This window comes from Rhinichthys klamathensis, unplaced genomic scaffold (genome assembly GCF_029890125.1).
Source record: "Rhinichthys klamathensis goyatoka isolate OS25496 unplaced genomic scaffold, OSU_Roscu_1.1 h1tg000020l_1, whole genome shotgun sequence".
In the NCBI taxonomy this organism is placed as follows: domain Eukaryota; kingdom Metazoa; phylum Chordata; class Actinopteri; order Cypriniformes; family Leuciscidae; genus Rhinichthys; species Rhinichthys klamathensis.
The window spans coordinates 1841777-1856565 of record NW_026606571.1 but is presented as its reverse complement, the minus strand read 5'-3'; the positions used below and the strand labels follow the sequence as shown (position 1 = coordinate 1856565).

The following is a 14789-nucleotide window of genomic DNA, read 5'->3' as shown; positions in this document are numbered from 1 at the left end:
TCCACCCAAACATTTTATGACCTTATAACTTTGTTTAAACAAAACGGTCTGTTCATCTCTCTTCCTGTCTTTTTTTTTTCTCCTCTCCCCCCCATCTCTCTTTTTCTCTGGGTAGTATTCAAAGACCAATATAGCAACAATCCTTATTGATCTAATCTGTTTACTGCATGCTATTTTCAACAGTTCCATCGAAAACTCCCTCCCTCTGCAAGCCCCACCGCCACCCACCGCTCTACCCCCGTTTGCCTGACCTACATGGCCGTCACATGGCATGGTTCCCTGGCCTGGCATTTTATGGAAAATCAGCGGGTGAGATAAAGCCGCAAGGTTTTAAGTGTTATCCTCTCTATCCTCTCAAGAAGGCTGGTGTTGAAAGAGGCACCACTGTCACAAGTCAGGCCAATTTTGGGCCGCCCATGACAGCTTTACTTCCACCTTTGACCTCCAGTACAGTTTGACTGGATTTTCTTGGTTTCTGTTAAGGGTTTTTGCCTTCACATTACTGTTTGTCATGTTAGGGATAGTTCACACCAAAATGAACATTTTGTCATTATTTACTCATGCACCCTCATGTTGTTCCAAACCAGTTTGAGTTTATTTACAAAAGGAGACATTTTTAATGAAGTGCTGATCGCTTTTTTTCTATGCAATGTAATATATATAGGGATACTTTGATGAATAAGTGGTGACTAACAACATGCTAGGCGAGTGACCCCGAAATTTGGAATGGTAGTGTATATTTTATGGTTTCTGAAGACTTATATAATATATTTATACACTTTAATAGTGCTTTTTGTTTTGCTATTTATGCATTCACTTTAATTTTACTGAAAGAGCGGCGAGATATTCCTTCAAAATTTTACTTTTTGTTTTATCCATGGATAAGGAAGTATTGTAGGTTTAGAATGATGGTAACTTTTTTACTTTTAGGGGGTGAACTGTACCTTCAAAACTAGTGGTCGTCCGATATATCGGCCGATATTCCGTAGTTTTTAAATATCGCCATCGGCCAATACGTTTTTCTGTTTGGTCGATGTGTTTGAAGCAGGACTTTTATTTTGACGTGCGACACTGAGAACGCTTGAGATCGGCACTGGCTGATCACACTGCGCTCACATTATCCGTCTTTATTAGTTTAAAATTTACGGTTTCTGTTTAGCAATCATATCTAATATTTTATTTGATAGAACTGTTAAACAAAGAAAGTAAACGGTATGCAAAAAAATATAGCGTTTGCTTTTATATTATTAGTAACAACAGGCAAACAATAGGGTATAATACTTTCTAATTTACCTTCAATATGCAAATGCGCACTTATATCATTTAAACAAATCTCTGTATATCTAATAAACATTTAATTTCACAAACCTTGCAGATTTAATCGAATCCAGCTGTGAGATCTTCTGAAGTGTGCATTTGCAGCCCGCATGAACATGTTAATGTTCGGTCCGTGCAAAGTGAATCCGGACAGGAGTAGAGTTCAGCTTCACTGGATACGCGATCGACAAAACCCTTGATTTTAAAAATATGCTGTGCTATATCCAGTTGCCCACTATGTCATATGCATGCCATTTTCACTGTGTTCTGTATGTATGTAAAATTTGTGTTACCTTGTCTTTACTTGAAAAAATATGATTACCAGTGCACACAAACTTACCAGATTACTTAGTGCCAGTGTTTACTTCCTTTTTATTCATATATTTTTAAACAATTACTTTATTTATGAATAGTACTATAATAGGATTGCAGAATCAATTGGCATCTAAAGTATAAGCATGTTTATTTTAAAGATTTATTTATTTGTTAATTATTTATAATTTATTAAATATTAATTTAAATAAATATATATTATACACTCACCTAAAGGATTATTAGGAACACCATACTAATACTGTGTTTGACCCCCTTTCGCCTTCAGAACTGCCTTAATTCTACATGGCATTGATTCAACAAGGTGCTGAAAGCATTCTTTAGAAATGTTGGCCCATATTGATAGGATAGCATCTTGCAGTTGATGGAGATTTGTGGGATGCACATCCAGGGCACGAAGCTCCCGTTCCACCACATCCCAAAGATGCTCTATTGGGTTGAGATCTGGTGACTGTGGGGGCCATTTTAGTACAGTGAACTCATTTTCATGTTCAAGAAACCAATTTGAAATGATTCGAGCTTTGTGACATGGTGCATTATCCTGCTGGAAGTAGCCATCAGAGGATGGGTACATGGTGGCCATAAAGGGATGGACATGGTCAGAAACAATGCTCAGGTAGGCCGTGGCATTTAAACGATGCCCAATTGGCACTAAGGGGCCTAAAATGTGCCAAGAAAACATCCCCCACACCATTACACCACCACCACCAGCCTGCACAGTGGTAACAAGGCATGATGGATCCATGTTCTCATTCTGTTTACGCCAAATTCTGACTCTACCATCTGAATGTCTCAACAGAAATCGAGACTCATCAGACCAGGCAACATTTTTCCAGTCTTCAGCTGTCCAATTTTGGTGAGCTCTTGCAAATTGTAGCCTCTTTTTCCTATTTGTAGTGGAGATGAGTGGTACCTGGTGGGGTCTTCTGCTGTTGTAGCCCATCCGCCTCAAGGTTGTGCGTGTTTTGGCTTCACAAATGCTTTGCTGCATACCTCGGTTGTAACGAGTGGTTATTTCAGTCAAAGTTGCTCTTCTATCAGCTTGAATCAGTCGGCCCATTCTCCTCTGACCACAGGACTGCCGCATACTGGATGTTTTTCCCTTTTCACACCATTCTTTGTAAACCCTAGAAATGGTTGTGCGTGAAAATCCCAGTAACTGAGCAGATTGTGAAATACTCGGACCGGCCCGTCTGGCACCAACAACCATGCCACGCTCAAAATTGCTTAAATCACCTTTCTTTCCCATTCTGACATTCAGTTTGGAGTTCAGGAGATTGTCTTGACCAGGACCACACCCCTAAATGCATTGAAGCAACTGCCATGTGATTGGTTGATTAGATAATTGCATTAATGAGAAATTGAACAGGTGTTCCTAATAATCCTTTAGGTGAGTGTAGATAGGCTCTGTTACCCTGCTCTCTAATGGTGCGTTCACACCGGACGCGAATAGCGCGTCAGGCGCGAGTGATTTCAATGTTAAGTCAATGCAAAGACGCGTTACGCGCGTAAAAAATTCCTGCGGCGCGAATGAGGCGTAGAGCGCGGCGCGGTAGACCCGAATACGCCTCATTCGCGCGTCAAGTTCGCGCGAATGGCGCGAATTGAGCGTCTGGCGCGTTAAGCGCGTTACGCGCGAATGATTTAGTTAGTGCTATTTGTGCATTCACACGTTTGACGCGAATTCGCGTCTGCCGCCCGAGTTGAAAAATCTGAACTTCTGCGTCAATTCGCGCCGCGTTAACCAATCAGGAGCCTAGCTGCTTGCTGCTGTCACGTGGTGAAGTATCTGGATGCTTCAATAAATTATTTTGTAATATATGACTGTGGTTCTAATGCACAACAAAGCAAATATTTTATCACATAAAACTTGATTTCAATATATGAGACATATTCATTTTGCATTGAATGCTATTTATTCCATATCTAGATTATATGAAATATTATTATAATGTAAAGACAACCAACATTTAAGTTCGTGTCTGGACAGTGATGTGTGAGAGAGAGAGAAAAATCACAGGACAGATTAATCACTTTTGGAGGCTGGCTTCATTTATTATCAAAACAAAAATAAATGACAGATTAGGTGGATGCGGGCGAGGGTGAACCTCGCGCCGGGCTGTAGAGCGCGGGCTCGACAGGCATAGACCACTCGAGGCCGAGGGCTTATACGGCCTACGCTGTCCTCATCAGCGTCCTCACCATTAGGTCCACCAAACCTAGCTCCTGGAGCAAATTGTGAAACTCCTGAAACCCTCCGGAGGTTCTGGTGGACCCGAGTACAGCGACGATGTCCCCTACGGAGCTGCTTCTGCTCTCCAGAGCATATACGAGCGGTGACTCTCTCGAATAATGCTAATGCTAATGCTCGATAAACATCTAAAAAGATGGCCGCCAACGGGTTTCGAAACTTTCGCCTCCGGATTTCGCCTCTGACGCGCGTAAATTTCGCTTCAAACTTTTGTTTTTACGCGCGTCAATTTCGCCATTGACACGCGAATTAACACAAAGGGGTCAAGCGTCAAACTAGACGCGGTAGACGCGAATTTGACGCGCTATTCGCGTCCGGTGTGAACGCACAGTAAGATATCGGCATAGGCCATAAAAAAAACAATATCGGTCGACCACCATTCAAAACCCATTCAGCACTTCATGTGTCTGTAGTGATTTCCATGTAGAGTAGGTGGGCCACCATTGGATGATATCAGTGCCGGGCCAGTGGCTAAAGTCCAGGCTAGAGTAAAGCAGCCAGTGCCGAGGGCTTGCTTTCATGCAGTGACCGAGTCCCCTTCACACTGTCGTCTGCCTGTAAATTTTCTGCTGCCCTTGCTGTTCAGCCAATTACACCAAAAGTGCTTTAGTGATTTTCCCCCCCTCTTGTCGGCATTTATATATTTATTTATTTTACCGACAAATGCAAAGCATCTCTGAAGGTTAAAAAAATGCTGAATTTCACTGTGTCTATAATATAAACTTTTTTCAGCTCCTTAGCTCACAGTAGGACTGATCAATAGATGTCAGCTGTGCTTGCTACTTTCAACAAGCATTTGTGTTACATAAATCAACTCTACCACGCTTTTATTTTCAAATTTTGATTTATCCAACTTGTTGGGTTTCTTTTAAGCAGCAAATAAGTAATTCTATTACAAGCTAACCTATGCCGCACAATGAAATAAAACTGTTGAATAAAACACTAACATGCTGACAAGGTATACGAAAGAAGATGAATAAGTTAAGCAGAACATTTGTGCCTGTCCATACAGCTTCTTTCCAATATTGGAGGTTAGAGATTGTTAATGCATGTTTGTGGTCAAAGTGAAAGGCTTGGCTTGATTGTTTTTGGTTGACTTAAAAGACGTTAAGATTGTATAAAGTGGGGGAAAGTGTCACTGTAGTATAGTCCGCCTGGTGGAGTGACAGGCTTCCTGCCTTATACCTGTGCTGAGCTCAGATCTGTCTGTCCGGCTGATAATGGTCAGTTTTGTTCTTCTTTTTCTTTCTCAGTCACACAGTTGCTCATAAGGGGCCTCTCATCTGAGGGAGGGTAGTGTTGAACTTCTTAAAAAGCCTGTTCTTCATGTGAACTGCCATGTTGGCACTGTTCCTTAAATGAAGTTTTAAAGGCTAATTTCCTCCTGAACACTTCTATTTGTAAATTGTTCTTTCTAGTGCTTCAATGCAGTCGATACTGCCTTTTTAGTGGACTGCACTTTAACCTTCTTCTTCTTCTTCTTCTTCTTCTTCTTCTTCTTCTTCTTCTTCTTCTTCTTCTTCTTCTTCTTCTTCTTCTTCTTCTTCTTCTTCTTCTTCTTCTTCTTCTTCTTCTTCTTCTTCTTCTTCTTCTTCTTCTTCTTCTTCTTCTTCTTCTTCTGTTTGGAGCACAAATACATAGGTACATTGTATACCATTATAGCAAAACATACCATTGACTAAGTTCATTTCCCATACAGCGTTTGCATAAATATATTTTGATAATTTGTTTATTTGTAATTGCTAATATCTATCTATCTATTTAGCTACCTAGCTATCTATCTTTCCGTCCGTCCAGATATATTTATGCATACGTGCTAAGTGCATAAATGCAAATATATATTTTAGTAACTACAAATTATAAAATATCTGCATATAGATTTTAAAATATAGTTGCATAAATATATATTTATACAAATACATTTTATTTTTTAAATTGTTTTTATTATTTTTATTTTAAGATTATTTTATTTTACATTTTTGCAGTATGTTTTGAAGGATCCATTTGGAAAAAAAATTTTTGAATAATATTTTGATCAGAATTTTTTTTTTTTCGTATGGGTTCTATATATTTCTCTTCTTCTTGACAACAATTTTTTGTTTTGTAGTCTTTATTCAAAATCTTTGTCTGGCTCTGAAACGACTTTCTTTTTTCTCACTAAAGTATGTGGGGGAAAAGAAAGAGCTTCATTTGGAAAGGTAAACAAGAAAATTACCCAGTGGGTTTGTAGTTGGTGTCCTTAAAGATTTATGCTACGTTTTAAATAAAAAATTTTCCTTGTCTCCATATTAGAAAAAGAAAGCGTTATAAAGTTAGGTCAGTGTTGAATTTTTAATAATACAGAGGAAGTAGCCAGGCAAACAACGGGGGAAGAATAAAGAATAAACAGCAAGAAAAGTGCAGCGTAGAAAAACGCTAGCTGCTTTGCTAACTAGCTGAGGGCGGCGCTCAGGGTATTAGCACAGGTTGCAGTTAGTCGTTCCGGGACTTACTCGGGTCTGGACTGGGTGCTGAGAGCTCCACACCATCTGCATTTCGCTGTTAACGCACCTTCACATCCGTGGGAGGATTAGTGGAAAATCCCCAGGTTTTTTCAACCAGTTGACAAATATCAGATTTGTCTCTAAAAATTAGCTCCATCCATATCGCCCACCATATGACACACAAAAAAGATTAGCTTTAATACCCAGCCAGCTTGAGTGTGGAAAAAAAGCAGATTAAAGTTTCAGTTTAGTAATATTTACCGAGCCTCTTCTATATCGCATCCCAGCCCGGCATCGGGCAGAGTCTTCCAGAAGCCGCACTCCCCCACACCCTCTCTCTCGCTCAGACGGCAAGATGTTTGTCTAGCAACAATTAATGCCAATATTTATCTAATTCATCATCGCCCAATCCAGTGCCTGAAGGTTGTCTTTTTAGGATATGGCTTTTAAACAAACACGGGGAGCAGTTAAAGAGCGTTAAGTGAATAAAGGCAGCAGGTGTCCTTTCAGACAGAGCTTTGTAGTCTTCCCAGGCTGCTGTGCTGTTGTTTTAGCCGCCCATTGGTCTGGAGTAGGGGGTGGCTGGGAAACGGGCCTAGTAGGCGACCCGAGACCCCTCTACTGTCCCATTGTGAGCACTTTTGTGGAAAGGTAGCAGCAGCATTTGATGTCACTTTAAAAGAGTAAGCCCTTCGCATTACGGCACGGCGTGCTGAAACCCATTCATCCGTAAGTTCAACACAAATTTACTGTTTATAAATTTGTGTTATGATATACCGAGCTTTCGGTGGGTAAACATAATTTAAACGGCGCATTTCACATCACCTAGAAAAACAGCCTTTATCATGTATTCCAGCAAAAAGAATTATCGCAGGGAAACAAATTGATGCCCAATGAGGCAAGTTGCAAGGATATTGGTTGCGCACGCACGACTGAACCCCCACAGCTGTCATCGTTAGCAGGTACGGAGGATTTGAGCGTATTCCGCAAGCATTTGCTCAGTCAATATGTTTCTCTTTGCCATTTAATTATCATACTCGTGATCATGGCGTCTAGGGGGGAGAACAGGGCTCGGATCCACCTGCACACAGGATACTGGCTCGCTGCTTTCTTCCTGGACCACCTCCATACCCAGAGGTTGACTCCTCAATACAGGAGCCCATAAATGAAATTAAGGTGTCAATTAGTCAATTATGGCGTAATAACTCGGAGGGCAGACGTTTAGAAGCAGAGCGTACCTCAGCTAAGTTCATTTCCTCTGGTCCAGGAGTCCTTCGTCCTGGCCACACGTCACTCTTCCACCCAGAGCCGCTGAATAAGGCCTCTGCTCGGGTAATTCTATTTTCCGTCCGGGTATCTTTTTTGGGTCGACAATTTCCTCTGATTGGTTTTATTTTGAGTCGCATTTATTTATTTATATTTACGTTCCTGCCCCCCCTCCAATGCAGGGATGTACTTTTTTCTTCCCCAATTTGGCTTTAGAGACTTTTATAATTTAGTAATTAAAATCTTTGATAGGCTTTTGAAATTGCATCTAATTGAATTTAATGGGGAGATGAATTTCAATTTTATTTGATTACCGGGACCCCTGGCATAGGTATTTATGGAAAAAAACTCTTCAAAAATATGCTGTGTGGGCTAAGATGGCATAATAAAATTAGAGGTAATCAAATTTCTCTGTCGTGAATTTCGCTCTAATTTCACTATAATTTTCCATTAGATAGCTAGTTTACAAATATTTGCTCATCTGCGATGGGAGAAGCTATCTGTCTAAAATGATTATGGTCAGGGCCTTCAGAAATGTGGCCCTTTCTCTCATTCCCTTTTAAAACCAGATTGCGAGAGACCGAAATTAGGAAGATTACATTATGACTGTCTGCATCCGGGAGAGATACTGAAATGTAATGATGGCAGGCAGGGGATGAAAGCTGCGTCAAGACAAATGTTTGTACTTTTAAGTAATGTTTTTTAAGTGAACTGGACATTTCAGCCTGCCAGCAGATAGATACATGCACCTTTTTTCACCCCTTAGATCACAGGGACATGTTTAACCATTTTTTTTTTTTTCAGGCACGTTTTCATTTGTTTGCAAAGCGACGATGGGCTAATTTAATAAAGATATTTTCATTATAAAGATCACCGTCGGCCAATTAGTTTATGATAAGTAACTTCTGACCGCTCCTTTTGGAGATACGCTCGCATTTTGGTATGCAATACATTCACCCCCAGAAAAATAAATATATAATGCTATCCTAATAGACGTGAGGGGGAATAATATCCAACATCACAGGCTTCGCTAGAACAATACAAGGGCAAATGCTTTCTCAGGCCTTCTTTTCAAGCCACTGCACTAGACTCCAGATTTGTCACATTCAATTTCCTGTCAATTTCACAATTGAGATTTAAGGGAGGGAAAAAAAGCTCTATTTTAAAACCTCTGTGGGAAAGCTTCTTTTTCAGGCCAGAGAGATGATGGTGAAGATGGCAGTGGTGATGATGCTCCCTTTTCTGTCCTTTTTTTATTTTGGTTTCTTTTTTGTGACGCCCGCCACCTCACAGTCATCCGCTCGGTCTGCGCCGTCCCACTGGCTGAGACAGCGAGAGGGTTCAAACACAATCTAACTCCCAGCAAAGGTCAGTTTTCTCACTCCGCATGCCCCCGAGCCCTAGGCACAAAAGCCCCTCAATTCACATCTTTCAACTGGGCGCTGGCTTTTGTCCCGGCAGAGCGAGGTGCTTGGAGCGGGCGGCCATCAGACCAGCCCCTCCTGGAGTGCGCGGTCAGGGGCAGCTAAACGTCTGGCCCCTGCATCCCTTTGACGGATGCAGCCCTGCCATGTCACAGTCCCCCCTCCCCGCTCACCCCCATGCCCTGAGCATACCATCATAATGGGCCACATCAAACGCCATTCAGCTCCTCTCCGAGAAACAGAAATGGCAGCGCAAAGAAAAATGATCTGCGACCACTGGCCGTTCCCTACCGTACAAAGCGGTGCGCTCGATCGTTGCACGTCTTGTTACGGTGTCAGTCAGTGCTTTGAGTGCGCTCGACACGTGTATAAAAGTGGTATTCTGTTGTTTTGTTGCAAAACTTTTGTGAAAGTTGGCAGAGGCCGATAGGTGTGGCACGTCTGGTGATATTTTGCATGTTTAGGGTTTTCTCTGAAATGTCTTGAAGATGTTTGATGACTGACTGGCTCTTCCCTTCTGGATTAATGAGTTTAAGGTGGGAACATTTTGACATTGTTGCTTTATGACTCACCCGTATAATCACTAAATCAACCAAAACCTGTTTTATGCTCACAAATGAGATGTAGCAGTTAGCAAACAGGAACTTGTGATTGACTAATTTCTCACAGTTATGAGACGGTACTCAGAATATGCATTTCCCCTTTTCATTGGCCTTATTTTTCAGTGCTTTTGAGAAATTAAGCTCATTTTGTTTTGGCCTAAACTTGGCGCTTCCTGCCTGGTGTTTACTCATATCATTTGCAGTTCAAGTTGCAAATGGAAATATTTCCAAAGTCGACTGTGTTTAGAAAGAAAATATGCTGAAAAAATGCTGTCCGGGTGCGCTTTTGCATGCCACAGCGGAAGAAACTGCCAGGCAAATAAGGGCTTTGTCTTATAAAGTATTCATTGTCACCTGGTAACGGCTGCCGTTTATCATTTCACCTGAAATTACAATGAAAACTGATACCTTATCTGGGGGACAAGCACATAGAGAGCAGGCAAAGATGAATGAAGAAGAGAAGGAGGGAAAAAGGGAGGGAGAAAAGGGGAACGGGGGATGGGACATGTAGTTTTTTCCCCCTTCCTCATAATATACAACCAACTGTTCCGAGGATAAGGTTACTTTAACATGTGAGCACTGTTCAATACTGATGTCTGTTTTTTTCTTATGAGACAACTTTAAAATATGCTATACAATGTATCGTATACTGTACTTTATTTTATGTAACCACCCTCGTTTTACACATGAATTTCACTGGTATGTTTTTTTTTTTTTTTTTTTTTTTGCAATATTCCTCAAACTTCCTGTTTTCGGTACATAACCCTCATAAAATGAACTGTGATAGTCAAATGTACAGTATATCAGCGAGGGTCTTTCCCACAATGTGCGATTAACAACAATTACAAAAAAACCAAACACTTTGTTCATTTTAAAACGGGCGTGCTGTTATCATCAGAATCATGCAAAAGTGTCCGACTGATATATCTAATGAGCTTGATATTTTCTCTGAGCCTTTGAGTTTTCCCTCCCTCCTCATTTTCATGGAATCGTGGAAGGCTCCTCCCCGAGAGACTTGAAAGGCTAGAAGAGCCCAAAGATGGGAAGGCCAGCCCACTAAGGGGAGGAAAAAAGTGCGCTCAGGTTCCTCCACTGCTGTAATTTCCTATCTGCCTATTCAGACATCGGCAACTGCTTGGTGTGTGCGCGTGTGTACAGGAGCAGAACCGTAGACAGAGAGAGAGAGAGAGAGAGAGAGAGAGAGAGAGAGAGAGAGAGAGAGAGAGAGAGAGGCAGGAGGAGCAGGCGAGGAAGGGGCCGGCTCTGTATTCTCTCACCTACCCCCCGTCAAACCACAGGAGGGAGGGGCCAAGCCAACCTGCCAATCAACCTCACTCGTGGCAGCCGGCATTATCTCTGCTACAAACTATTGACAGATTACATGTCAAGGAGTTTAGTACATGATTGAGAGCAAAAAAGGCATTTATTGTCAACTTCTTTTAGTTTTGCTTTTCTCACAGACCAGCTTACATCTGATGATTTTCAAGCAGAGTTCAGTAATATTATGAAAGTTACATGCTTGACAGGATTTAACTTCGACTACCCTGAATATGGTAAGTGACCCTCTTTTCTGTAACCTCTGTGTGTGTGTGTGTGGGTGGGTGTGTGTGTGTGTGTGTCCTTAGGTGAGTGTTTTAATGTAAAATATGCCTTGAACAGGGAAGTTGATCTTGCTTTAAATGCCGAGGATCGTCGCTGTGAGTTTACTGTACCTTTATTTATAACTGTGTGACAAGCCCGGAGAAGATGGCAGTGTTTAATACGATCACTCTGTCCTGAGTACTGTGTTTTCTTTTCTCACTTTACTCATGCCTCTCAGGAGGGGAAGAATTTAAGTAGACTATACTTTCATTTTAAACCTGGAAGTGGTCAAGTTTATTTGCTCTGTTATTTAGACACAGCATATCACTCTTACCTACAGGCGTTCAGCGATGTTTGAAACTCATATATCTGTGTTTATTAAAGCAGTCCTGTTTGTCTGAGTACAGGGGATTTTTTGTTGATGCCGATATTACTTTATGGACGCACCGATGTGGCATAAACATACATAGGCATGTAAAAATATCAGTGAAGTGACTGGCATGGCCTAGGGGTTTGTTGCCAAGGGGACTGAATAAACAAAATGCTGTAGTAACGTTGTTTTGACACTTGTAAGGGCTCATGATATCCCTCTCCTTTTTCTTCGTTCCTCCGTTTATGGATATTATGGAATTGATATCAGTCATACTGTCCCATACTGTTTCCTAATTTCTCTCACCAAATAATCTGGTTTTAGGAGCTTTAGATATTATAATAAAATCGGAAATTGCATGTTCCTAAAATAAAAAAAATAATGTTGTTCTAGCATAGTTAGTTTGTGTTGTGTGGTTTGAGTTTGTTGAATTTCTATTTCAGTTGAGTCTCAAATAGAGTTCCTGGAAATTCATTTTATTCGTTTTTTTGTTTATATATATATATATATAGTTTTAATTTAAGCCAGAATTATAGTTTAATCACACACTTGTTTGTTTGGCTTTTGATGTGTTTTACTTCATTCTGTTTAGGTAAAGTTTTAGACGTCACTTATTTGATTGTATATTGTATCTGCCATGTTTATTTTCAAAATTGATATTTTATCATTTAATAAAAAAAGATTTTTTAATAAAAATACATTTTTACTCAAAAATCTAAAATGTCACTTCTTTGTTGTTTTTTTATGTTGTTTGATGTTTAACTAGTCAATAACCACAATCTATTTGTTTTTGTTTTGTTTTTTAGCTTGGGAAATAAATACACACACACATCAGTGAATTTTAAAAAAGTAGCTTTTGTCATAGCTGAAAAATTCAATCGATAATTTTAGCAAGTTTTTTGATGTGATATCTTCATGTCTTGTTGCCCTCAGGCAGTTTTTTTTTTTTTTTTTGACACTAACGAACACTGTTTGTTCTAAAAGATAAATGGTGAAAGATCAAATCAAATTAATTGAAAATAAATGTAATTGTGGCTTCTTTTAAAGAGCATCTCTTGAACTTTCAAAAGTGACTTCAGATTTATTATGTCATATTTATCAGAAACTTTTCCCTTTTTCAGAAACAGAATCACAATTTGCTTTCTGTTTTATTCTTTTTCTAAATGAGACACACCCGAGATTTTAACATCGCTGTCATTTTGCTGTGTGCCCTCTCTTCAGATGACTGGAGTTATTTTATTACTCCAGTAGCTTTTTGTTTCTCCTGTGTGAGCGAAAGCAGTTTTAGCCTCTGTCCACTTTGAGCACCTTTACCACTCATCTGCAAAATAGGATCAAATGAGGAGGAAAAATCAACCCAAGGTCTGCAGCCCTCAATAACCTTTATCACAATTTAGCAACAACCGAATCAATTTGATGTCTTAAGCAATAAAAAAGGCTGTTGCTGTCCTAATTCTGCTGCTCTTCGGATGACAGTAAATTTACATTTTTTAATTAAACTAGCTGGAATTTTTATGAGGGGGCTGGGCTATGCTAATGGGAATGTTGTGTGCCGCAGATTAACAGAGTTTTGAAGTACATTTGGAAGGGGAGATATTAAAGGGGGAGAGGATGCTAGGCATCACATTTAACCCCTTTTATGCTTATTTTTCCTGGGGGACCCCCGGCACACCCGAACGCTGAGAGAGAGGCAAGAGCGCTCTTTAGTGAAGGGGTGATCAGTGTTGCCATGTCAACTCATGCATAATCTTTAAATTCTAATCTATAATTGATGACACGCACAGATCACATATTAGAAAGGTGAGCTCTCTTTAGAAGGACATCTGAAATGCGTTTTGTATAACATAATTCATTTGAAACATAATTTGTAGGCTTTTTTTTTTCATATTAAAATATGGCATACAATTTAATTTATGTAATTATTTACATGTAGCTCTATTTATTTAAATTTTGTATTCATATATCTCGCGCTGTATTTTTTTTTGTTGACACAAATTGCAATTTATATCAAGTTAATTACCAAAATGAAAATAAATACTATAGTTTGTTATATAAATATAATTTATAATAATCAGTACAATTCAGATTTATCTGCTATAGTAGATGCACTTGCATTTATTTGTTTCATTTCATATTTGTTTGTCTTGTAAACCAAATTAGAAAGGCTAGCAAAGACAGAAAGAGTCTAGCTTGAGTTTGCCGATCAGTCATCGGCCCCCCACCATCAAAAGGAACTTTGTCATCCTAATACCCCAACAGTCCCCCAGCTCACAGTCGGGCAAACGATAACGGAGTCTAATACAGGAACGGATCAATCTCCAGGCATGTGAACGTAATGCGTATGAGGTCTCTCTTCTCCTCTCCTCCTGTGCATTCATGCAGACACCAGACCCTAATTAAAACTTCAAAACCTTTCTGTCACTTATACACAGTAATGCTCTAATTGATACTGCGCTACAAATGTTGTTGACTAATAAATTGATCACAAATATCCATTTTATTCTAAAAATATGCTGTTTTTATTTGAATAATTATATAAATGTTTAAAAATTATAATTATAAAAAAAATATTATGTATTAAATAGGAGTTATTTAAATCATAAAAACACTAGATACAGTTTTCCATCATAATATAAGCAAATATATCTCAGTATTACTTCTTTGTGAATGAGCTGGAATATTATTTGAGTAATGATATAATTTCCCAGAATGTAATTTCCCTGGCTGTAAGCAAATCCAGTTATGAACATAGAGTTCAGGTGAGTTGTGGTGTCATTTTCAGTAAAACAAAAGTTAACTGTACAAAGAGAGGGGGGGGGGGGGGGGGGGAAATAAAGGTATTGCTTTAAAGGTATTGATGCCTCACAGGTCTTGTGGTTTAAGTTTTGCATCTCGCAAAAAAGCCTCTCATAGTGTTGCTGCAGTATCTCGTGCCATCTACCTCACCTTTTGCAACAAATGTGCCAGACGATTGAGCATTTCATGATCCGTTTTCTCCCCCTCTGTGCAGACAAAACATCGAGTTCTCGTGTTTTGGCACATCTGGTTACAAAAAGTTGTGGAAAGATCTTCCTCCTCCATGTGCAGGGCCTCGCAGAAATGGCTTCATTTCACGTTTTATGATCTTCCACATGAAATTCTGATTTCATGCAGAGTGGGGGA

General features: G+C 39.8%; 1 protein-coding gene across 2 annotated transcripts in view; it reads left to right on the top strand.

Annotated features, from left to right (window-relative positions):
- Nucleotides 1-218: 218 nt before the first annotated feature.
- Nucleotides 219-14789, top strand: part of casz1 (castor zinc finger 1) — a 90780-nt gene continuing 76209 nt past the window's right edge. Inside the window, exons 1-2 of one of the 2 annotated variants that reach the window (XM_056239436.1) lie at nucleotides 10812-10844; nucleotides 10875-11229. In XM_056239436.1, coding sequence (XP_056095411.1) covers nucleotides 11181-11229 — 49 coding nt within the window. In that variant the 5' untranslated portion in view covers nucleotides 10812-10844; nucleotides 10875-11180. Of the gene's footprint in view, nucleotides 310-10811; nucleotides 10845-10874; nucleotides 11230-14789 lie in introns of those variants that run through there. The other variant, XM_056239437.1, reaches the window with a different exon arrangement.